General features: G+C 51.7%; 6 protein-coding genes across 6 annotated transcripts; 4 read left to right on the forward strand and 2 right to left on the reverse strand.

The window, feature by feature from the left end:
- Window positions 1-52: 52 nt before the first annotated feature.
- On the reverse strand, window positions 53-1,775 carry FOMMEDRAFT_168603 (uncharacterized protein; the record flags this gene model as incomplete). Its single annotated transcript, XM_007267399.1, has 6 exons — window positions 1,705-1,775; window positions 1,519-1,638; window positions 1,284-1,435; window positions 618-1,172; window positions 409-543; window positions 53-313 (listed from the first exon to the last, which is right to left on the reverse strand). The coding sequence occupies exons 2-6, from the start codon at window positions 1,565-1,567 to the stop codon at window positions 53-55; spliced, it is 1,152 nt and encodes a 383-aa protein (XP_007267461.1). The 5' UTR covers window positions 1,568-1,638; window positions 1,705-1,775.
- Window positions 1,776-12,982: 11,207 nt separating this feature from the next.
- FOMMEDRAFT_48215 (uncharacterized protein) lies at window positions 12,983-13,519 on the forward strand (the record flags this gene model as incomplete). Its single annotated transcript, XM_007267400.1, has 3 exons — window positions 12,983-13,077; window positions 13,137-13,202; window positions 13,258-13,519. Coding segments are annotated over 3 exons (423 nt in total), but the record flags the coding sequence as incomplete, so codon positions are not given.
- A 1,098-nt stretch (window positions 13,520-14,617) lies between these two features.
- FOMMEDRAFT_157237 (uncharacterized protein) lies at window positions 14,618-15,132 on the forward strand (the record flags this gene model as incomplete). Its single annotated transcript, XM_007267401.1, has 3 exons — window positions 14,618-14,689; window positions 14,765-14,801; window positions 14,978-15,132. 3 exons carry the CDS (start codon window positions 14,618-14,620, stop codon window positions 15,130-15,132), a joined length of 264 nt encoding a protein of 87 aa, XP_007267463.1.
- On the forward strand, window positions 15,124-15,906 carry FOMMEDRAFT_20836 (uncharacterized protein). Its single transcript, XM_007267402.1, has 5 exons — window positions 15,124-15,203; window positions 15,269-15,278; window positions 15,346-15,400; window positions 15,504-15,617; window positions 15,766-15,906. Exons 1-5 carry the CDS (start codon window positions 15,160-15,162, stop codon window positions 15,861-15,863), a joined length of 321 nt encoding a protein of 106 aa, XP_007267464.1. The 5' UTR covers window positions 15,124-15,159; the 3' UTR covers window positions 15,864-15,906.
- A 22-nt stretch (window positions 15,907-15,928) lies between these two features.
- On the reverse strand, window positions 15,929-16,886 carry FOMMEDRAFT_157239 (uncharacterized protein; the record flags this gene model as incomplete). The annotated part of the gene is made up of 4 exons (XM_007267403.1): window positions 15,929-16,403; window positions 16,461-16,636; window positions 16,688-16,807; window positions 16,863-16,886. 4 exons carry the CDS (start codon window positions 16,884-16,886, stop codon window positions 15,929-15,931), a joined length of 795 nt encoding a protein of 264 aa, XP_007267465.1.
- A 244-nt stretch (window positions 16,887-17,130) lies between these two features.
- FOMMEDRAFT_134669 (SNF5-domain-containing protein) lies at window positions 17,131-23,033 on the forward strand (the record flags this gene model as incomplete). Its single annotated transcript, XM_007267404.1, has 8 exons — window positions 17,131-18,004; window positions 18,067-20,196; window positions 20,283-20,848; window positions 20,920-21,047; window positions 21,101-21,996; window positions 22,058-22,656; window positions 22,723-22,860; window positions 22,920-23,033. The coding sequence occupies 8 exons, from the start codon at window positions 17,131-17,133 to the stop codon at window positions 23,031-23,033; spliced, it is 5,445 nt and encodes a 1,814-aa protein (XP_007267466.1).
- Window positions 23,034-24,160: the final 1,127 nt, after the last annotated feature.

The raw sequence follows: 24,160 nt of genomic DNA on the forward strand, positions 1-24,160 counted from the left end.
TGTAATTAATACTGGAATCAATAACGCCTTTGGCATTTGCAAAGAAAAGTTCCTAAATAATGCTTTCTTCATCTAACGGTATCGAAGGGTGAACCTTCTGGTCTTGGTCTCGCGGAAGAACGGCCTCGAGCATCTCCAGAAGGCGGGCTTTCACCACCTCTGCGGTCAATTCTTCCTTCTCTCTCTGCTTTGTGAAAGCGCGGATTGTGAGCCATAAGTCTTCGTTGTTTTGGGCTTCTGGGCTTGCGGACCAGTTTGGTGAAGGTGTGGATTTGAGGTGGCTGAAGTCTTGGATGGTTTGGTGTTTACTCTCCTATATTCGTCGAAAGTATCAAATCCAATTAGTTTTGGTAAGCCGATCGGGGCTGGAATAAAGGAAGGTGGGAACGAAGTTGGAGAGAGACTTACATGCGCTCGAACGTCGGGTGGGAGAGGTAGAGTAGAAGGGTACGGGGAGAATACGAGGGAGGAACAGTCTTCGATTATGCCGTTTGAAGTGACGTGTAGGTAGATGTGGGAAGTGTGGGAAGTATGTGTACGAAGCTACGAAGCATGATCATCAGCAAAAAAAAAAAGAGATAGAAGTAGTGAATGAAACAGGGGAAGAAGGATCGAACCTGATGGCAAGCAGCGACAAGGATGCACCGTTCAAGGTTGTGAACGAGGATAGAGCCTTGGATGTGTCCTAGGATGAGGATGCTGTTCTTGATGTCGCGAATGTGGACTGCTGTGAGGTTGAGATTCGAATCGTTTCCTTTCTCTAAAAGGTTTTGGGCATTAGGATTTCCTGTCTTGTCTGCATTCCCTTTACTCTCTGGATCGTGTACAACATTAGAAGAAGAAGGATCTGGCGCCGGAGGGAGTAGGTCGACGATGCAGTGATCAAGTGACGAGATTGTAAGGTCGCTGCTCCTCGATGATGGGAACTGGCGCAAGAGGGAAGCTGCGGAGAAGGTTTGGAAGGACGCGGAGCTGATTTGGAGGTTTGAATTTGATGTCGGAGGAGTCACCATCGCGGGTGGCTGAGTCGATTGCGTACTTGTACTTCCGGGAGACGGACGTGGAGGAGGAGCGACATTTGTACTCGATGATTTCTTGAACGCGAACTTGCGCTGAGAGGTTGTAGATTTACTCCTTAACGCGGAGATACGTGTTTCGAGTTCTTGTATTTGCTATCTATCGCAGTTCTATCGTTAGTCCGATTAAGCTTAAAGCTCAACATACGAAATGCATGATAGCGACGTGGTTCATGATGTCGAGAGTAAAGAAAGAGAGGTACGCACGGACTCATAAGAACGCCGATCGTACGATGGGAGGAACCCGGTTGCCTCGTTGAGCTTCTTGCGCTCGGCTTGGGTGGATTGAGCGATTTGGGCTATGAGTTCCTGAGAAAATTGGGTCTGGGCCTCCACTTCGTCCAGACGAGAGATGATTGCTGAAAGATATTACCGCATACAGTGCAAAGGAGGACGATTACATATCAGTTATAGCTTATTAGAGGCTAGGAGATGGACGGACCCGAGCATGAAGTTTGGAAGCCTGTATAGAATTCTTGAGAGGTTGACATCTCAATAGTGTTGTTAGGATGTTCACTCCGTAATTTATTTCAAAGGGGTATGAATTTGTTTTTATGCTGGTCTGAAATGTGGTCACGGAAGATGAATGACTTGTGCATACGGCCATAGTATGAGATGTAGGCAATACCTTTCTTCCGTCTATAAGACGACGTTCTCTTCTAAGGCGTACGGATATTTAGCTTCTCAAGATACTTGCTTCCTTAGTTAACGATGCCGCCCTAGTGAAGGTTATATAACTTATAAGGTTCAAGTGACAAGCGTGCGAGAGTCATAATAAATGACGGGGTTACGTAAAGAACACGATCACGTGCATGTTCTGTTTGGGCTGTTGCATTTGTTCTGCGCATGCTGGTTCCTCGTCTCGTCTTTAACGTGCTGGGCGCCGTCAAGAACGTCCCAAGCGTATTCTGCAACAAGATCGTCAAGAACAGTGGAACTCATAGTATATAAGCAACTCCCATGGTTTTTACTGATACATGTCTTTGACTACTGACTCTGAACGGAGCGACCACGAGCCTGCGCCCGCTGGTCTCCGCTCCCCACTATACGGTACTGCTACTTTTACATCACTATCACCTTCAACTACTCCGGCGCCTCTATCTGACTCGGGTGGATCTTCGGCTAGGCTTTCATATCCGTCTCGTTCAGGTATACCATTGCTAACGACTGCATTGCTTGCTCTCAACTCACCTTTAACATTTTTCAGTGACGCCAAGCACTGCTGACGATGGCACACGGTTTCGTCGTGTAGCTCTTTCACCTTCTGTATCATCGTACGATTCCAGGAGGCATACGGATTCTGATTCATATTTGGACGACAATGATAACTCCATCATTGACACTGCTGAGGTTGAAGAGGTCCTTAGTCGAGTCGACGACGACGTTTCTCAAGTCTCAGGGGGCGACAACTGGGGCTCTGCATATTCGAGCTCTGGTGTGAGTGCGACTTCAAGAAGTGGAACTGGGTCATATGCAACTGCGACCACTGAGCCTCTCAACTTTGAGCGGGAACGTCGTTCCTTAAGTACAATCTCCGAACGCACAGAGTCCCAGTCTATTAACTCTGGGGTTGGAGCAGGAACGGGCATTTTCCAGAATCTCTTCTCTTCAACCTTCTCTCGACCGTCATCTATTTTTTCGGCTGCGGCGCGTAGCTTGTATGGTGCCCCTACATCTCCACTTGCACCGCCTCCGAGTACATCCGCCATGGCACGGCCGGCGACGCCCGAACGGACTTTCAAGCCTGCGCCTCCAACTGGGAGGCGCGTTGGAAACTTAGTCGCTAGCTTCGAGTCCGATCTCAGTCACACAAGATCCGGTTCTGTTCCTGTTGGACCGCGTTCACCAGCACCTTACAACACTTCTTCCCGACCCAGTTCTCCAGCAAAATCGTCGCATACGCGTGCATACACCGATGGCTCGTATACGCATTCACGTTCCTACACGGACGGCGGAATTTCTTCGAGTGGTCATTCTCATTCCGCGTCGTTTTCATCGTACCTGTCGCCAACACCTGTAACTACCGCGCTTAGTCAAACAACGCCATCGGGCTCGTCTGAAACTGAGCGACCGCGTTCGCCATTGAGTTCTGTGCGGAATATCGTGACTGCATGGAAAGAACGATCTCCAGAGAAGGCGTCAACATCTGCATCACATTCGACAGCTTCGCAGTCCGTCGTCAGCGGACCGAGTTACACCAGCAGCAGTATGAGCTCGCTGGGCTTAGGACTCAGCGGGGGCATATTTAGCTTGCGCCGCCGAGCGGCATTATCTGCGACGAGCGGTGGATATCGTTCCGGAGGAGATTCGGCGATGGGACATACTGATGACTTTGGCTCTGTTAGGGGTAGCGTTACAGACACTCGCAGTCTTGCACGCTCAGGAAGCGTGCGTAGCCTAGGAGGATCTTCGATTCTGGATAGCTCAGAGCTTGATAGTTTCATTCGCGGAAGTCAAGATGTTCGTTGATGATTCCGTACATGTTTTGATCACATGACTCACGCGTCTGTCTTTTCTAGCCGTTACGGGTCGGTCAACTATGGTACCTAAATGTTCATGCGCCACCTCCGTTCAAATGGCAGCGCTGTCGAGCAATTTTGTATCCAAATGCTCTTTTACTGACGTGGATCGCTCCAGGAGGGGGACGTGGTGTAGTCACGTTGGATCTAGTAAATTGCAACGAAGTTCGCAGCGTTCCAAGCCCGAGCCATATCAGTGCACGAGATGACATTGGTACAATTGCAGCACGGCTTCAAATGGATGAGGGAGGTAATGATGTCGGAGACTATGATTTAGTCGAGATGCTCTGTCCTTTCCAGCTCCTGTACAATGATGGTGTCGAACGCCTTGGTGCGGAAAGTGCAAGGGAACGTGTCCGCTGGGTTAGCGCTATCTGGTAACTTCTCACTGGCTTGTTTGCACTCATGACAGTATTGATACTCTTTTCAGGGAGGCGTTGGATAGAGCTGCATCTCCTCCAGATCGATCAATGACAAGGTCTCCTACGGGTTCCATTCGAACGATCCGTTCCGTTACAAGTTCTGTTGTCAGCTCGGGATCAGGGTCTGGCTCTGCAAGCACGACATATCTACCTCCGTTAGACAGCATTCCCGACCTTCCGGACTTTGATACTAGCACCTTCACGCGCTCTCAGTCCCCGCGCAATTCACTTTCAGCTAGCTCACTATCGTCTTACGCCCTTACACGCACGCGGTCCTCTGATGATGGTGCAATCACGAGTGGTGGTGGTCTACTTCATCCGCTTGGAGCGAGGTCAATTGAGATTGCACCAAGCAGGAGCTCATCACTTCGCCGTACTTCATCCTTAGCCGACCTTGATGCCGAATTCGCGAATGTACTTAGGGGAAGCGGGATCACGCTGGAATCCGGCTCAGATACTATGACGCTCACGCGTGGCGGGTCCTCCCGCTTCCGTGCGCGCTGGATGCGTGAACCGAGCGAGCATGGCGCGTCGTCGACCATTAGTCCATCAGAATCTGCAAGTGTTGCGGGAAGAACTCGCCGAGTTCGAGCCTCAACGTTTTACACGCTCTCAGAACCGACGTTCACACATAGCTCTGTGGACTCTTCGACTTCAGATGGAACTCAGATCATCCCTTCCTCGTTGTCTCTGCGTGGCCCGGGTTCTGCATCTCTTCTAGGTGATTCACATTCCGGTCCGACTACAAGCGAGGAAAGCGGTCGCGTACGCTCGCCTTCGACACCGACAGGAGCGCGTTCTCCAGATACACTCTACACAGCGAGTACAGGCCTCTCACGACAAAGCGCTGTACGACGACGGACCCCTCGTTCTGCGCGCACTTATTCGAGGTCTGCAAGTACACGTAGTGGACCCTCGGTGGCCAGTACATCCGACAAAGAGAACGAGTATGATGAGCCAAGTCAGTTTACCAGTTTACAGGAGAGTTACACGACGACAAGCATCTCTGAACACATTCGGGAGAGATCGGTGTTATCCGACTCTGCTGCCATGACTAGTCCCCCAAGGTCTGTGACAGGAGACTCGATGGAGAGAAGAGTGATGAGGCCGAGAATGCCCATACAAGGGCCAGAAACTGGGAGTGAGAGCGATGTCTTCCTAACGCCAAAGGCACCACGAAGCGAGTCATCTTACCATTCATTACCTGGCACGCCAACTCCGTCTAGCAAGAGTATTCCGTCCACGGAATACGAAACAGCAATTAAAGCTCCGTCAACGGAGTACGAGACGGCAGAAATCTGTTCGTCGGAGCCTCCATCTACAGAGTACACGACTGCGGAAGTGTGCCCGTCGACACCCCCCGCGACAGAGACGGAGTACTTTACAGCACAGTGTCATTGCAAACCTGCTGTGCCTAAGGAGATCAGCTCGCTGACTCCGTCATTGAGTTTGACGAGCGTGTCAGAGGAGGTTGTCGAGGCGAGCATCCCTCTTCCAGAATCCGAAACCGAAGAATCGCCTCCTCATTCACTGGCTGAACTCGAGAGGACTCCTTCAGTCGCACTTGAGGAGCCGACGTCACTCTATGAATCGTCGGACTTGTCTCCGTCGCCGATTCGTACGCCAACTATTGTCCCGCCAACTCCTTCAAGTGTTACAGAGACGTCGGCTCAGACCACCAGTTCTTTGACACCATCAAGTATATCTAGTAGGCCTCCTCCTTCGTCCCCGTCCTCCCCATCAATCGCCACGGTTCCCTTAACGCCATCGTCGCCATCTTCACCAACCTCTATGGAATATAAGTCAGAATCGTCAAGAACACCAAAGTCAAGGTCTCTGTACGTGCCATCACAGAGCAGCGAGAGAACATCGCCGAGTGTCACGGATGGGTATGAAACGTCAATCTTCGCGCCCTCTCCCTCTCTTCAGTCTGTCCCGATGCAAGAGCCCGCAGACGTTAGTTTTGAAACGTCCTTCATGCGCCCAGGAGCGAGCGAGATGTTGTCTGAACAGCCTAGTCCATTCCTGTTTAAGGACCTGGGAGTTCCTGCTCTCAGCTCGACTGCGACACCGACTTCGACTAGTGCGAATACGACGAGCAGAATCACTCAAACGCCGACAGTAACACGTACATGGCGCACACCTGATCCACCAACGCCGAGCTCCGTGTCGTCGGCGGGTAGCTTGACTGCTTCGTCTGACCTGATTAGTACTCTGACCCCAAGTACGGCCCTACTTGCCGTACCGCCTGCACGAAGTTCTGAAAGAACACCGGCGCTGAGCAGCCTCACACCAAGTAGTTCCATTCGGGGTTCTGATGTTGCGAGCAGCGTGCCGTACACGTCTCCGAGCAGTCTGACGCCGAGCAGTCTGTTTGAAGAGGACAGTATATTAGGTCGTACGGTCACTGTGACGAGGACTCCATCAAGCGTGAGCAGTATTTCAACGGCTTCCATGAGAAGCTCTATTTTTGCGCCGAGCGTCTACGAGTCACCAGCTACTGTTCCAACGCTACTTTCATCGAGAGCGTCGACGCCACGTCCCGTATGTTTTATATTCTAAAAGAGGGCTACAATTTAGTTGGCTAACATCAAATAAACAGATGACTCCTCGAGATGTGCCGTTGCCTAGTTCTCCATCTCTGTCTATTGCTACAGCAACACCGTCCTCACCACGCACTGATGCACGGTCTCTGCGCACGATGAGCTCCGTTGAAACAGCGTCTGTATTGGAGACACCAAGGGAGGAAATTCTTACACATGATGTGAATAGACTCCTGCGCTATCTGCATGATTTAGACCAGATTCGTGGTGGGGAAACGCAGGACATGAAAGATCACTTACAGCGCATAGAAGACGAGTTGCGTGATCTGGCGGACTTCCTCCGAAAGCCAAGTGCTCAGATGAAGGATCGGTCAGTCGGCGGTTCACTTCCAGTCTCTGGTACCGAACGTACGCCATCCCTTGAATACGTTTCACCGCCTTCGCAGCCTCCTCTACCCGTACAGCCAACGCAGAGGCCATCAGCGACATCCGGGTCATCACCAGCTCTCCCAGTCCCCGAACCGCGTGGAGCAGTGACACCGTCTGTACGCTCAGTGACGTTTCCGCGGCAGAGGTCAATGTCGTTAACGTATTCACCTTCAACGATATCGGAGGACCTGTCCATCCTGGCATCGCCGCACTCGGATGACCTCAGTCTAATGAGCCTTCGAGACTATCCTGCAAGACCGATAGGTAGTCCTCCCGGCTCGCCATCGTCCCCTTCTAGCGCCGGATCTCGTTGGCCAGCTTCATCATCTGGCGCACCCTTCCCTCCATCGTCAGTGACGCCAAGTTCAGTGCCTCCAAGTTCCATCGCGCCTGGCACAGAGGTCTCTGATTTGACGCCTGAGTCGCCGTTCGCTGCTATAACTCCGATCCCTGCCGCCTCTCCGCTGGCTTCTATAGTGTCCGCAGAATCCGCCTTACCCGGTCCTCCTAGATCATTAACACCGGAAGTTGCAATAAGGACGCCGCTCCCTGCTTCACCGATGCCGGGAGCGCCTTACGCAGGATCTCCGCTTCCGATGTACGGTCCAGAGTCAGCTTCCGTTAGATCGTCGCTTTCTCTTGCATCTCCACCTCCTTCCTCCTCTATGCCGACGTCTTCATCGGCTCCGTCTATCATTCGAGATGGGCCGTCTATTGGTCCAGTTCGACAGCCCGCTTCTCCAGTCGTGTCTATGTCGGAACCGGAGCTTCCGTCTCCAGGTCCACCTGGCTCTGCAATATTGGCGGCAACACCAAGCCCTCGTATCCCCATGCCAGTACCTGAACCATTCGAGCCGGTGCCACCCTCACCGTCCATTATTACAGCCCGACCGAGCCCTGAGCCAGCTATCCATCCCAGAGGATTAGACGAGCTCAGAGATCTGCTCGAAGATCTCAGAGGACAAGCGCAAGCGCTTTGGAACGGTCAATTAGGTACAAACCGCATGCTTGACGATCTAGTGGGGAGAAGACCCCTTACCCCGAGCGACGAGGTTGGAAATCGATTACGAAATATTGAGGGCCTCCTAGGTGACATTGTTCGCGACCTGGCAAGAGGTGCCCCACCGGTCTCTGAGGAGCCTTCCTCAGAAATTAGCTCAGAAACGTCCTCGGCACTGAGACGATACCTCAGCCGCCTGCGCGATCGACGGCCTGCGGATGTGCACATTCCAACCCCAGTGCGCGCCCCTCCTCCAAACTTGGACACTGACTGGCTGGAATTCCTGTCCGAACCGCCTCCAGTTGCTGAACAACCGATACAGGGTCCTCCACCACTTGTTCCTCTATATCGCCCGACTAGAAGGAGATTCCGAGAAGAGAGCACTAGTCCTCCAATCACCATCGAATCACCTATCCGTGCTCGGTCTGTTCCTATTGAAAGAGACGGCCCGATTCGACCACCGCCTTGGCAGCGTCGATGGCCAGGGAGACCTCGACCCCTCGTGGAGTCGGTTCTAGATACTGCAGGAACACAATTGCCGGACTTCGATGGCTGGGACGGCCGTCCCCCTCAACCACCAATGCGGCATCAGCCAGTGCGTGCTCCTCGACAGCGTCCTGAATCTCAAGACATTAACATGTTAGATCAAATTCGCCGCCTTCGACGACAACGGCAGGGTGGTGATGGAAATATTGATGCAACTAGACCTCCGGCTGGTCCAGTCAGTGGCATATACCCGTTAAAGTGAATTCTACTAATGATCTAAATGTTGTTATTAGATTGAATTTGAGGAAGTACCGCCACATCCGGATCGGATTCATACTGCACCGCCAGGTCCGGTTCAGCCTGGTCAAACAGTGCGTTTGCTCTTCAATGAACTATCACAGTCCGATGATGCTATAAACCTTCAGTTTGGCGATCCTGGTGCTATCCATGCACCTGCAGCCCCTTTCCCACAGCCTTTCCCAGGTACGCAGCCAGGTGTTGCACCAGGCATGATGCCAATGCCTGTGAGTAGAATAATCATAAATCTTGTATTATATACTGACAACTAGAAAGGGTGCTCCTCTGATGGGTCCTCCGCCTCCATTCAATGAGATGTTGGATCTGTTGCGTGTAAGTCTCCAATGGTGATATCTAGTAAAGATATACTTATTAATGTATTTGTTGAAGCAAAACCGCCTCGCCCAGACAGCGTCCATCGACCAGCAGCGAGAGATCATGCGCTACATGCGAGGCTTGAATCAATGGCTTGAACAAGACGTCCGTGATCGTCATAATGAGATGAGAAGTATTGCCGCCCGTGTGGATGCACTGCGCAATGATCTCAGTCGCCTCGGTGTTCCAGGAGGTAAGTCGTTATTAGTATTGTCCCCTCGAGCGTTGAAACCTGAATAATCTATTAGGTGCACCAGTTGTCGTTCCACCAGGAGTCTCTGGTCAGCCCCAAGGCCCACAAGGTGAGTTTTGACTCTGATAACAAAGAGTGCTTTCAATTCATACAATTTCAGGGCAAACATTCATTGTACCACCACTACCACAGCCCGTTGGCCTCGGTGGGCCTCCAGTAATACCGTCGATGCGAATGCCTCAGCCGCAGATGCCGTTCACGCCTGGTGGATCGGGTCCTCCAGTTATTCCTCCTTTCTCTGATGTTAGACCCGAGGCGTTCATCCCTCCTCGTCATGGAGGTCCTGAAGTGCCAGTCATACCAGACATGCGACCGTTTCATCCAACCGTACCGGTGCATGCATCGCCTCAAGAAAGCTATGGAGATCAAGGTCCTGTCCATGAGCCCTTTATCCCTCCGCGCCCACCCCCAACGCCAGGACCAGGAATGCTCCAGCCTGGTATGGTTCCCTCTGGGATGGTCCCTGTTCCGCCTCCAGGAATGACGGCACAACCGATCGCTGTTATGCCTCCTTTGGGACGTCCTCATTCCCCCTCACGCTCGAGTAGTCCTTCGTCTAGTAGAACAACTAGTCCGCGTCGCAGCCCTCATATTACTATTCAAGTCCCTTCTCAAGCACCCTCACAGGCAGTGCCTCAGGTCATTCGGCCGGAAGATCAACCTCGGCCCGGTGTGCCATTACATCCTGGTTTAGCTGCTGTACAACCTCAACCGACATTTGTTCCGCAACAACCAACTCAGCCAGTAGTGATTGTTCCTCCTTCCATGCCGCCGCCTGCACCAACTTTACCCTCCGGATACCCTGGGTCGCCTCCGAGGACCTATGCAGAAGAGCGGCCAGTTCTAATGCACCGTTCTCGGTCGAGATCAAGGTCACGTTCTCCAACGAGGATAGTTGTTACAGCTCCTGCTCCAAGTAGGCGAAGTCACAGAGATCGGTCTGAGTCACCACCTCGTCGTCTGCATAGAAGTCCTACTAGGAGGTCCGAGTACTCCGATATGGATCGACCAAGCCGCAGGCATCGTCGTCGTTCTTCTCCTTCATATTCTCCAACGCGTCGGCACCGATACTCACGGTCTCCGTCTCCTGAGCGTCCAATTGTCATCCATGCAGACTCGGGTCGATCTCGTACACCTCCCCCTCAAGTCATCGTCCCGCACCCGATGGGTCAACCACAGCCACCGACACAGATTTTTGCTCCTCCACCTGCTACTGAGAGGAGACGGTCGCGTTCTCGGTCGCGGAGCCGTTCACGAACGCCGCCTGTTATAATCCAACAGCCTCCTCATCCTGTTGCAATGCAGCCGCCATTACCTATGCAGCCGCCAGTTATAATTCCACCAGCTCAGCAAGCTCCTTCGCAAGTTCCTGTTGTTCTTCCGCCTCCGACAGCCCATACCGCGTATGAGGAAGGTCGTCCGTTCTATTCTCCTTCGCATGTTCCGACGATACTCCCAAGCCAGCCGCCTATACTAGTGCCCGCGCCAAGGTAATTAGCTTGTTCAACATTGCCTTACCTCACAATATTGATTGTTTACAGCGAAAGGATCGCTAGGTCTCCCTCGCCACGCCGCAGAAGGTCTTATTCACCTCGTGACGAAGGTCGTTCACCTTCCCGCTTGCACAGGCCACTCCGTAGTCATCGTTCCCGTTCTCCGTATGATGAGGATGATCCTCATAGACGTAGATATCCAACCCATTCTCCTGAGAGATATCCAACCGCTCGTTCTTCTGAGCCGGATCGTGGTCGCCCTCCTCGAAGGTCTCGTTCTCCCCACTATGATAGACCTGAGCGTGAATATTCACCCGGACGTCCTCCTGAGCGGGATGGTGGTCGCCCTCCTCGAGGGTCTCGTTCTCCCTATTATGATAGACCTGAGCATGAATATTCACCCAGACGTCCTCCTACGACTCTTCATTATACCCCATCTGGCCGAAGAATACCCTCGGCATCTCCAACGCGCGTCGTAGTGCACACTCGACGTCCGTCGACAGAAAGAGTTGGTCTACCAGGTGCTCCGACTTATGCAGGACCCGAATCTGTCTACGCACCAGAGCCTGAGACGCAGGTTATTCGAGTGCCAACTTCAGAGCGTCCAGCGCGAGTCCCAACCAGGATATCAGAACGGCCCCCCACAGTCGTGCCTATGGACGCTGGACGAATGTCTCCGCCACCGGTACACCCGATAGAAGAATACGAAGCCCCTGTGAGCGTCCATCCTAGCTACGCGCCAAGCATTGAAGGGGCACAACCTGTCCGCCCGCCGGTTTCACTCGAACCAGTTCCTGCTCCGGGTCGTATGCCAACTCGTGTTCCGACCCGCATGCCCTCCGAACCTGTCTATGAACATGACGAAGGGGTTCCGGATGTTGTAAGAACGCATCTACCTCATGAGGAGGTGTACGAACCACGAGTACCATCGGGACCGGGTGACCTTGCTTTCCACGATTCTCTGCGAGCCCGCCAAGAAAGGCTGGACGAACAAGAACGTCGTCTTGATGAGCTTAATCGAGCTGCAGAAGATGCAGAGGAACAGCGCGAACAGTATTTCCGCGAGCATGAAGATGAGCGTGAAAGGATCTTCCGTGAACATGAAGAACAGCGCGAACACGATGTAGCAAGTGTACGCGAGGAGATTGAACACATTCTTCATGAACTGCCACGGCCACCATTAATGCAACCACCAGTAGAACCGCCAGGAGCTCCAGTCCCAGGCTTACCAGCCGAAGGTGTTGAACCATCTATTCTTCCAGAGGAACCGGCGGGTATTTCCGATAGAGTTTCCATCGCGGAATCGGGTTTACCAGTGCCTCCACCTGTGCCTTCAGCTGGTCCCATGGTTGCCGCGGAAGCCATGCCGCAACTGCATGAGATACTCGAACTACTTCGTTCACAACAAGCTGACAATGCGCAGTGCAAAGCAGAGCAAGCGGAGCGCTTTGACGTGCTTCGCGACGAGATCATGGAGGCACGAGCCGACGCGAAAGCGGAATGCGAGGAACGAATTCGTATGTTGGAAGATGAGCTCGCACGTACTAGAGAGGAACTTGAGCGTGAACGAGAGCAGCGAAGGGCAGAAGACTTAGAGAGAATTGAGCGAGAACATCTTGAAGCTGTCGAACGCGATGAGGCAGTTCGGGCGCAACTCGGCGATATCACGAACATTGTGCAGGAACAGCGCGAGGAACTTTTGCGAAAGAGAGAACTGATGGACGAGAGATGGCAGGAGAAACTCGCGAGGCGAGACCGTAAACAGGAGCGGAATGATGAGATGTACGGTATCTTAAACACCATCATGCTGGAGCGTGAGGCGGAAAAGAGGGAGCGAGATGCGGAACGCGCTGCCGCAGCAGAACGACCAAGTAGGTTTTCTACTGCTTACTATTGATTCATACTAACAAATTGCTTTTAAGGCATTGAGCACGTCCTCGAGGAACTGAGAAGGCAGAACGAGCAGCAAATTCAACTCATTAATAACCTCACTGAGGCCTGGAGGGCTGACAGTGGTCGACAGCACCAGGAGACGATTGAAGCTGTTCGGGCAACGGCTCAAGAGATGGTACCTTATAACTTGACTGGTTACCTTGATGAGTTCAGCAAAGCGTTGGCCGGCGAGATTCGTACTCTATTGGGTGAGGTCGGACATCTCCACGAACAGAAGCGAACCATACAATTGTACGTTTCTCTGATCATTCCTATAGCATTTGGTGCGGGTGACTAATTATTATTGCTAGTGAAATCGGATCACTTCTGCATATGCATAGTCAATATGGACCAGGTGGCCAGTTCGAACCCGAGTGGTAATTCTTTATAGCATCTTCCGTTGTGATTGTTACTGACGAGATGGTTTTATAGGCGACCTACTATGGGTCCCCTTGCTCCTCCGCACATTCCAGGTGGGGACATGCTTCCTGGCGGTCCAGGCGGTCCTGGTGGTCCTCCGCCTCCAGGACCCGAAGAACCTCCGCCACCGGCGAGACCAGCATGGCGCACAGTGCAGCAGCGTGCCCCGCGTCGAAGCAGGAGAGCGAGGACTGAACAGCAGGCGCCGACTGCGCAAACACTCGCTCCGCCAGAGCCGATCCCTCATCCGCCAAGCTGGACAGCGTGGCAACGTAAGTATTTTATTGATAAGTGTATCACGAGTTCTGATCACTTGTATGTTCATTACAGCAAACCCTGCGTTTGTACCGACGCCACCGAGTCCCAGCCCCCTCGTAGTACCACCACCGTCTGCACCATCAGGCTTGTTCGGCCCGCGTTCACCTCGATTCGGTGCTTAAGTATTTCTTCAATAGATCTTTTCTCCTTTTCTTTTATTTTCTTCCACCTATTTTTGTATCACTATATCCATCTTGCATGGTTTGGACGTGTTTACCATCTTGGAACTTCATAATCTTGTTACACAAGTACTGAATCATCGCCTATTGTTTTTCTGATCACTCGTTCTCGGAGGTAACTTCTAACATTCACACTTACATCTGTTCTCCGCGCATACCTTCTCACTCATTTACTGTGCTCATTCGGCAGCTGGTCTGACTCCATTCATACCAAAGAGCTTGTTTCCTTATGTTTCAACTATTATCCGCCTCCCCCCCAAATCTTGTATTCTTTAAACATACATGTTTGTTTGTTCCTCTTGTTTTGTCTTTTTTTTTTGTGTTTTACGAACGGTACGAACGGAATGACCTTTCTTTAACATCTATGCCTCCATGTCCTATGCTAGTGTTGTTGACTTGAATCTAAATTTTGATATGATTTGTCTCTTGCTCCCTTGGAGCATGTATGTTTCTTGGTCAGAATTGGACATCCGGCGATTTTCAATCCCTTACCATCCGAGAACTGAGGATGTTAGGTGCTGGTGGGTGTCACGAGGGCAGCCATTCGTCTGCTTCCGCTGTGTATAGCAGGGAGTTATGACTTATAAAACATTGGTACTAGTGATACTCCGGCTATGAACAAATTGTTGACTTTAGGAACGAAGGTGTGAAAGTTTGTTATTGGCTTGATGAATTCGTTGTTGGGTCCAAGTTGACAGCAGGGAGCGGATACTGGATTTTCCGGTGTACAAAAAACAGATGTAATAAATTAAATGAATGGTTTTGTTACGCGAGTACGGGTAGCCGATCAAGTCGAGTTGCCAGCAGTGTTCCACCTGAACCTACTAAAGGGTGAATTATACTAATGAGCAACTGCCTTATACGAAGGAAGAAATATGGCCTTACAGATTCCCTTCCCCTCTCCACCTCAACACAAGAAAACTCCAAACACAACAACAGGCACGTGGGTACGTATGTATCGAATCATTCACGACCGTGCAGAAGAGTGAGACTGTAGTACGCGTGCGTTGACGGCGACGAAGTGGTATGCTAGGACTGCGAGGACTGCGCAGAGCCCGAGTGCGTTGGCGAGGTTGTAGAGTGTATCGTGGGTGATCATTTTTAGAGAGTGTCTTTGCACTTTCTGTTATGATAAGATAATAGTGTCGATTTGAATTAGCCGGATTGGACTCTGATGAGCGAAGAGAGTGGTTGATAAACGTTCTTTCTTACTTTTGTGTTGGTATTGTACTCAGTGTACTGCGGGTTGAATGACGCGCTACGTGTAAAGGAAGCAGGGTCCGGTTCGTCCCGCGAATCACGTGCACTCCTTCTTGCACTCCTCTCGAATCCATCCTTCTCAACGTTCAACCAATTCGCAAGACGTTCCCAGCCCGTGCTTATTGAATAGAGCCTCTCTCGATAATAAAAGGCCAAGATGCGCCCGACGCAAGTGAGGATGACGAGCGAGATGCCTGGTGGTAAGTTCTCTCCGTTTTGTTCTGTTCGTCCGAGTGGACTGAAGTGAGGTGTTATTTGTGTGTAGGGAAGCACTATGTGAGTTTATTCCAGAAACATTTACATTGTAAGAGTGAGTATAACACCTATTCGCGGTGGTATACAGATGGGATGGTGGGGTGATATGGGTGGACCGAAGCAAAAGGGAATTATTCAATACGGTGCGTTCGACTTGCCTGCAGTACTCTGGTTTAATCTGACGTCAAGTTCTACGCGTTCATTCACTTCGCTGCACTTTAATCGACGGCATGGATGGATGAATAGCTGTATCCTCAACGCGACAAGCCCCAATGCGAGACGCCTTCAAAGGGTACCTCTTCAGCGGATTCTGGCGTATTGCGGGTCATTTGCCTTTCGTCGTCCCGCCATTTGCAATTGGTGCGTTCCATTTCCTTTTCTCCTTTTTAATTCAACCCTCCTTCGCTCGGATTCTTTACTCTTTACTGACGCCGCTTGTATTTTCTTCTTTCTATGTTCTGTTTTTCTGTTTTGTCGGGTCGGTCGGCGGTGTGGCGAAACGAAACAGGGTACGCGATTTACGCGTATGCGAAGAAGCAGGATGCTTGGCAGACGAGTAAGGCTGGACATCTTGCGATGATGGAGAAGGAGGGCGGGCATCATTAAATACCAATTCTGTGGATGTTTTCTCCATAATGCATCGAATCAATAGATCATTTTCCTGTTGGATTTCAATGTTGTGGGTGACTGAGCATCGGAGACGGTCGGCTATAGAACGACGCGCCGGAAAGTTCAAGCAAGTAGAGTACAATGCAGGGCAAGTGACTGGCGCTGCGTAGTGCGGTAACGAAGACGTAAGAATGAATAGAAACAAAGACAAACACAGGGAATGGTCTAAATGAAAGGAGAAAATTGAAAGGGAAGAGATAGAGTGAGATAGAGTGCGTAGAATAGACAGGCAGCGCGATTAGCCGCTTGGAGGCCACTCCGGCTTTTTGCCTCCTTGCAAATCTCCCTCCCTCTTTTCTAATCTGTCCGCCCTGCCCTTGTGTCATCCCCTCGCTTCCGAGGCCGCTCTCCCGTCTCTCCCGCTTTGCTGCCCATCTGCCATGCCCCCCGCTAGTACTACTGTATTGGTTGGTGGTAGACGCCCAATACGCTGCTGCTGGCTGGGAGTGTGTTGCCAAAGGGGATGGCGTGATGTGACTATTGATGTGACACAATGTCACCCGCCTCTGCACTCTGGACGAACAACACTCGCACAACCACCTAGCTCGTCTTCCACCTGTCCTCCTTGAGGTGTCTCTGGATCTCTTGCCCCCCTTTTCTCGGTCTTGGTAGAGGGGTATTGCTACGGTGAGTGTCTGTTTGGCCCACTCGAGTGGAGTGGAGGGAGGAGGAAGTGACGATACTGACGGAGAAGACCAGATAGAAACGGGCTGTTGAGCACATCAGACGGACGAAACGCACTCACACGTCCACACACGCACATCCTCGGTTATTTGCACGGACACATACGCCCCGCGCTTTTTATCCCCCTTTCTATTTTCATTCCTCGCGCTTGTCACCTGCCCGTGTGCGAGTCTCCAGCTGGTTGCTGTGTCCCCCTCCTTGAGTTGGTTAGTCAGCTGCTCCCCTGTCTTTTTCTGTGAGCGAGAGATTGACTGACTGTGATCTGATCTCTTTCATTCGTTTTCCGTCCCGACAAATCCGACCTGTCGTTATCGCCGTCTCCGTCTCTTTCCCTGTGCGCCCACGCCCGCCCCTGTGTTCTGTTCTGGCAGACAGATCCCGTGACGGTGCACGATACGCGTACCCTCACGCTGTAACGACTTCTTCCTCCCGTATCAATTCAGCATTCAACACTCCCTCCGCTGAATTCAACGAAACAACAAAACAACCAGACGCGCGTCTTTGGCATGCCGCGCGCGCTATGAACGCCTACCAGTACCCTCCTCATCAGCAGCAGCAATCTCCTCAACATCTTAATTCTCAGCAGCAGCAGCAACAACATCACCAATCTCAATCTTCACCGACTGCAGCGGTGAACCCGAATCAGGCTCAGTCGCACGGTAGTGGTATTAATCCTGCCATGCTTCAGGGCGCGCAGCATGCGTCCGCACAGGGTGGTGCGGGCGGCCGTATGCCTGGCGCGGCTGCTGGTATGAGCCAGCAGGCGCAGATGCTTGCTCGTCAACAACAGATGATGGCGGGCATGGGTGGTGGTGGTGGTGGTGGAATGGGTGGTATGAACGGTATGGCTAGCTTAAGTGGCATGGGCAACATGTCTGGTATGGGAGCCGCCAGTGGTATGGGGGGTATGAGTAACATGGGGAACATGGGCATGCCGAATGGCGCGATGAACATGAATATGGCCAACCGTATAAATAGTATGAACATGCCTGGCATGGGAGGCATGAGCGGTATGGGCATGAATAATATGGGATCGATGGATCTCTTCAAGCCAAATAACGTTCCTGGAGGCGCAGGTGGAGGATCTGGAGGAATGAACATGGGCCTCGACAACGGCATGACGATTAACCCTGCCATGCTTGGCTCGGCGAATCCGAATGCAAACGGTGGTGCAGGGATGTCACCTCAGGATTTGCAGAAGGTGATGGCGGCACGACAGGCCGCGCTCGGTATGAGCGGAATGAACAACATGGGAGGTATGAATAATATGGCTGGCATGAACGGTATGGGAAGTATGGCCGGCATGGGCGGAATGGCAGGCATGGGTAGCATGGGAAGTCTCGGTGGCATGAACGAGATGAACGGCATGAATATGGGTATGAACATGATGGGAGGTTAGTTTTTGTATTTATAACGTATAAGCATTCGGGCTACTCTAACATACGCATTCATCCAGCGAGTGCACAACAACAAGCCATGATGCAGCAGTACTTAGCTCAACAACAAGCTCGCCAACAGCAACAAGCCCAATCGCAAAGCCATTCCCCGCAGTCCGCAACTCACACTCCTGCTTCTGCTTCTGGAGGAAACCCATACCCGCCTTTCCCTCCACAAAGTCAGTCTCAACAAATGCAAGGTCAAAACGTTAGCGCAGGTTCAATGCCACCGCCGCCTCCGCGTCCGAATACAGCGATGTCGGCCTCATCACAACATGGGATCGGGATGGGTATTCCACGTCCGCCGTCGACCATGCACAACCAACAGGCGATGCATGGTCAACAGCCGCAGCAAATGGGTCATGGGTCAATATCAAGACCTGGAACTGCTTCGGGATTCCGACCTTCGAGCTCGGCAGGAGAAGCCCCGCGTACACCTCATACACCGAACCTTGCAAATCAGCAAGGCTCGGGTGGTATGCAGAGTATGGGCCAGGGCCAAGGCCAGCACGTACGTGAACCCTCACATCCACCTTCGCGTCCCCAGACGGCTGCGTCAAATCATGGATCTATGCAGAGTGGCATGAACGGTAAATATCCGATGGGAGTGAGCGGGATGGGTGGTGCTGGCGGTATGAACAACATGGGTAACATGGGTAACATGAGCAGCATGCCAGGAATGAACCTCATGGGCGGCGCTGGTGGAGGAATGATGCCGCCACCGACTATTCCGCGTCAAGGTTCTCTTGGTCCATCCTCGCAACCTCAGTCGTCTATGCAGCCTCCGAACACGCCACATGGAATGCATCACAATCAGCAACACGGCATGATGCCTGGCCATGGGCATGGTTCACCTTTATCTGCTTCCGCACCAGGATCTGCAGGGCTCCAGCGGACACCGAGTATCGGCGAGGGACTCGGCGGTATGGGTGCTGGTATGGGTGGCGCGGGTATGGACGACCCAATGGGGAACATGTCTGGTATGAATACGGGACTTGGCATGGGCTCGGGTATGTCCAATGCAGCTATGACGCCCGGAATGGGGATAGGTGTGGGTGGTATAGGAGGAATTGGCGTAGGAGGCATAGGCGGGATGAGCCAGATGCAACATATGCAGGAGATGCAGCAACGTAAGGCAATTGCACTCAACGAGTACCATAAACAACAAGCTGCACGACAACAGCAACTGGCACATCAGCAGCAGCAACAACAACATCAGGGTCCGACTCCCAACAGCGCTGCCGTTGTACCCTCTCCTGGTGCGGCGATTCCTTCAGCAGGAATGAGTGCGGGACCGGGAGCTGATGCACAGGGCATCAACATGGCACAAGGACACGTCCCTGCAAATCAGATCTCTATACCTGGTGCAGGGATGAATGTGGGCATGGGTGCTATGGGTACACCTACGCGCCCTCCTACAACTGGAAGAACAAGCATGCCACCACCACCTGGCTCAGCAGCGGCGATGTCCATGGGTGGCGTCGCACCGTTGTCTGGTGCCAGTTCCGGCGTGAGCGCTGGTACTGTACCGCCGCCTGCAACATCTGCCTCTGGTGCCTCCGTTTCCCCTTCTGTCAACGGTGCTGCTGCACCGACCTCTGCTGCCAACGGCTCTGCATCCACGTCCTCCGCCGCGAATGCACAGAACGCTCTTGCCGCATCACTTCCTCCACTCCCTGCTGGTGTACTCAATCAAGCAACGACACGCATGACAGTTATCCCCATCTCCGAGTCCGCTAAGCAAATACCCCCGTTATCGCAAGAGGAGATCGAAAAGGTTGCTGGGTGGTTGAAGACAGATCGCGAGTACGAGGCACGGTTTCGAGCGATGGTCACTCGTTCGAAGGCGGAGCTTGCTGTACTGCAACGTCCACGGTGGTGGGAGCGAGATACGAATCCTGCCGCGATCGCCGCAGCGCAGCGAAGGCCGAAAGAGAAGTTTGAGCTGAGCTACCCTCATGGTGCTCCACAGTCGCGTGAGGCTGCTGCAGCTGCCGCGAGGCGGAGGGGCCGGAGAAGAGAGGGTTTGAAGATCCCTGGAAGGTTGAAAGATGCGGATGCGGAGCGAGGGGAACAGCTCGTACCGATTCGATTGGAGTTCGATGTCGAGCATCATAAGTACCGGGATACCTTTGTGTGGAATTTGAATGGTGCGTTCCTTTATATTCTTTATTTCCTGTGTGGCTACATTGTGATTAAACGATGCTGTGTTGTTTGTCTCGTTTGGGCTCGGTAGATCCGATCGTCACTCCTGAGGCGTTTGCGCAATCTTTGATCGACGATTATGGATTGTCGTCGGGGTATCATTCACAGATTACGAAGCAGATTCAAGAGCAGTTGAGCGACTTCAAGGCGCATACTGCTACTCTTGTGGATGTCAGCAACGATTTGGACCTTTCGTCCAATGGGATGGATGTGAAAGCACCGCCTATACATGGGTTAATCAAGGACGACAGCGATGAAGCGAAGTTCTGGGCTTCGTGGAGAGGGAAACTGAGGACGCGGACTGGGGCTGTGAAGACGAACGCGCTTTTGAAGGAGCTTGCGGCGGAAATGGCGAGTATGGAACGCTCGAGAAAGAGGAAGCGGAGTGCGGTGGAGAAGGAGAAAGGCAGAGAAAAGGAGAAAGGCAAAAACAAAGACGCTACCGCTACCGCTGCGACACCAGCAACACCGGTAACAGCGGCATCAGCTTCTGCAGAGGAGTTGAAGCCCATTCCAGGGGCAGATCAGAGTATGGATGTTGAAATGCGTGATGCGGAAGAGGATATTATGCATGAGGAGATGAGGATTGAGATTAAGGTCTGTCGATCTACAGTCTCAAATTTGCCAAATTTAGAGGCTTACTTTCGATTCTGCTTTCTGCCTTCTAGATTGATGTCACTGTTGGCGAGATGAAGCTGGATGATACCTTTGAGTGGGATATCGAGAATGCGGATCCTACGCCAGAACAATTCGCGGAGGTATATTGCACCGATCTCGGGCTTTCTAGTGAATTCAAGTGAGTGCTACCTAATGCGATAGAAATTTCATCTCCTAATATTACTTCCCAAGGACTGCTGTTGCACACTCGATTCGCGAGCAAGTTAGCACGTATCAGAAATCACTCTTCCTCGTCGGACATCCCTCAGATGGCTCAGCCGTACAAGACGATGACCTGCGCATGTCATTCATACCTACAGTTACCTTTGTGACGCGCCCGCTTGATCAGACAACGTTGACCCAACCTGTTATCAACTATCTTAGCGACGGAGAGCTCGACCGGCTCGACAAGGAACGTGAAAAGGAGGCGAACAAGCGTAGGAAGCGTAATACTCGCGGACGTCGTGGAATTACACTCCCGGATCGTGAACCGATTAGGACTCATCGTACTCCTGCAATCGGTTTCCCGGAGATTGATCCGTCGACTCTCGCACTTGCTGCTGCTGCGGCAGCACCGACTTCACGTAGAGCCGCGGCCGCCGCTGCTTCCGTCACGATTGCGAACATGGTCGCATCGGAGAATGGTACGACTGTGCTTCCTCAGGTGACTCCACAGCCTTCTGTGCCGACGCTTCCTACGTCCAAGGTGCCGAAACCGCGTGGTTCGTTCAAAGCACCTTCATATCCGAGTTCGGTTCTCAAGTCTCGCGCGAATATTACGTCGCCGACTCCGTCGACCATGGTGGACAGCGCTGTGCACGAGCCGCCGTTAGAGGGCGATGCACCATTACCAGTGTCGGCTCCTGCTACCCCTTCTGCGCCTCCGTCTAAGGCGACAAACGTTCCGATGACAGCCCGTCGGCAACGGGAGCTGGAGAAGGAGGCCAAGGAGCGCGAGTTTGCGGATGGACAGCGCGCGAATATGATCAATGGAGTGTGGCATTGCTCGAATTGCGGTTGTCCGGATAGTGTAGCTGTTGGACGAAGGAAGGGACCGCTTGGAGATAAGTCGCAGTGTGGTGCATGTGGTATGCAGCGATTAACTATACACCACAATGGCAGAAGACTAACCTTTCTTGCCTTATTTAGGAAAATTCTGGCATAGGCATCGAAGACCGCGACCCGTTGAGTATCACACGGATCCAGAGTATCATCTTAACCTGAAGATGGAAAGCGAACGGGCGAAAGCTAGTGCTAAGAAGCGTGGTGGTGCAGCAGCCCTGCGTGCATTGAACCAGCAGCAAAAGCAGGATGACCAAGCAGCAACACCAGCTTCTGTACCAGATGAGCCTGCGTCACCAGCCGCGTCCAAGAACGAGGTGTGGGTCGAGATTAACAAGTCAACGAAAAAGGCGTCTGTTGTGGCAGATGGACTGGATCTTGACCGTCCGCTTTCACCGGCGTCGGATATTAGTTCGAGTGCGTCGGAGAAACCGCTTGCGCAGGGTTTGCTTCAGGCAAACGGGACGGCGAGTGTGAGTAGGCCTGCTTCGGCGGCTGCTACGCCGTTGAAAGGGAGCTCTGAGCTTCCTGTGCATAATGAAGCGTCATCGTCTGTCACGAAACCGGCACATGCTCCTCCATTGAAGGAGTCGAGTTCCTCTGAGCCGCCGTCTGCTACACCGGCGAGTGCAACTCCTGGTCCAGATTCGGCTGTATCACAAGGTCCGCCTATGCCCAGACCTGTTGTAAGCTTATTTCGCTTTGCTTATTATTAGCTGTTGATGGCTGAGTATGCGTTGTTTGACTTTCAGCGACCGCAATGGCAAGAGGGTGCACTAGCTGAGATGCAAGCTCGGTATCCGGACGACAGGTTTGAAATCATCCTGCGCAAGCAAAATAATGGGAACCAACCGGAGTGGCGTGTCAAGTGTCTCGATTGTCCTGGAAAAGTAAGTCTGCTCCTCGTCTTGGTGTAAGTCGTATTCTGATCTTTTGATTGTGATATTAGTTGTATACTCCTGGTCCTGGCGAGTCACTGTCGAACTTTGAAGTCCACTTGAAAAATCGACAACATCGTGCGAAGGTGCACGGGCGTTTGCATGGTGGAGCTGCCCAGACGTAGCACCGTGAACCTGATCAAATTCATCCTTCTTACTCTTTTCCCTGATCACCCAAGCGTACAACACAAACACACACACACACACCTTCACTCCTCGCCTTCTACCTGTTTTTTGCTATCCCCAGCTATCTGGATGCTTTATTACTATTGCTGTCCAATTTTTCCCTTCCCCCCTCATTTCTCTGTTTGTTCTTCCTCTTTTAGTGTTTTTTCTTTCTTTCTCTACCCTTCGGAAAGTTTTCCTCTTTTTATCTCTCTCTCTTTCACTCACTCAGATGAGAAAGTAGTATACTATTACTTAAGCTGCCTGCGTAGCTACTTGGCTTGTGTACGTAAGTCTGTCTGCGAGAAAAATGAGTGTATACTGCACTGTTTCGTTTAAGTCGGTTTGTCACCATGTGTAACTTATTTAGTAGATTAGAAATACTTAATCATCTGCTTCTGACATGGTAGTCATTTAAGGGGTTTTCAAATTTAAAAAGCCTCAAGTACAGGCCAATGTGGAGTCTATTTGAGTTACTGAGTCAGAATAGTGTGAGTTAGCAAGCTGTCAACAGACGGAAATCGCTTCACTGCATTATGAGCGATTGGTTATTACAGTGGTAATTGTAATTCTAACTAATGTATTTCTACTTTTTCCTCTTGTCTGTGAAAGCCTAAGGATGCATGTGTATGATTTCTACAAGGCTATGTATACTTGTGGCATGGATAGACAGTTGCTCTGTACTGTACAAACTGTAAGTAAGTCATAAGCAGTGCTGATCTTGAAAACTGTGAGATCACAGTCGAGTAGGTGTAGTTTGTAGAACTAGAAGACCTGCGTGTGGCAGTGTCACAGTGTTAGCGCTTGCATAGCATGCGTCGTTGGAAAAACAAAACTTTTGCATATGGTTGCTCAGCACTTTTGCCAGAGGATCCTGCATGGGGATTTACTCTCCTTTTGTGCCACTGAGTCGCTCATGGTTGTGAAACCTTGTACAACTTGCATATCAAAATAAGTCAATTACCCGAATTTGGTGCTGTATGCTACACATAGGGCATTTCACAATTCCTTACCTTAAAAAATAACTTACATAATGATAAACATTATTTGAAATTTATTTTCCCATTTTTGACCAGCAAAAATTATA

Source organism: Fomitiporia mediterranea (assembly GCF_000271605.1).
Source record: "Fomitiporia mediterranea MF3/22 unplaced genomic scaffold FOMMEscaffold_7, whole genome shotgun sequence".
Classification (NCBI taxonomy): domain Eukaryota; kingdom Fungi; phylum Basidiomycota; class Agaricomycetes; order Hymenochaetales; family Hymenochaetaceae; genus Fomitiporia; species Fomitiporia mediterranea.

Coding starts and splice junctions, on each gene's coding strand:
- FOMMEDRAFT_20836 (XM_007267402.1), top strand. CDS start 15,160: ATGCGCCCGACGCAAGTGAGGATGACGAGCGAGATGCCTGGTGG. Junction 15,401..15,503: donor AAAGGGAATTATTCAATACG/GTGCGTTCGACT, acceptor ATGGATGAATAG/CTGTATCCTCAACGCGACAA. Junction 15,618..15,765: donor CGTCCCGCCATTTGCAATTG/GTGCGTTCCATT, acceptor GAAACGAAACAG/GGTACGCGATTTACGCGTAT.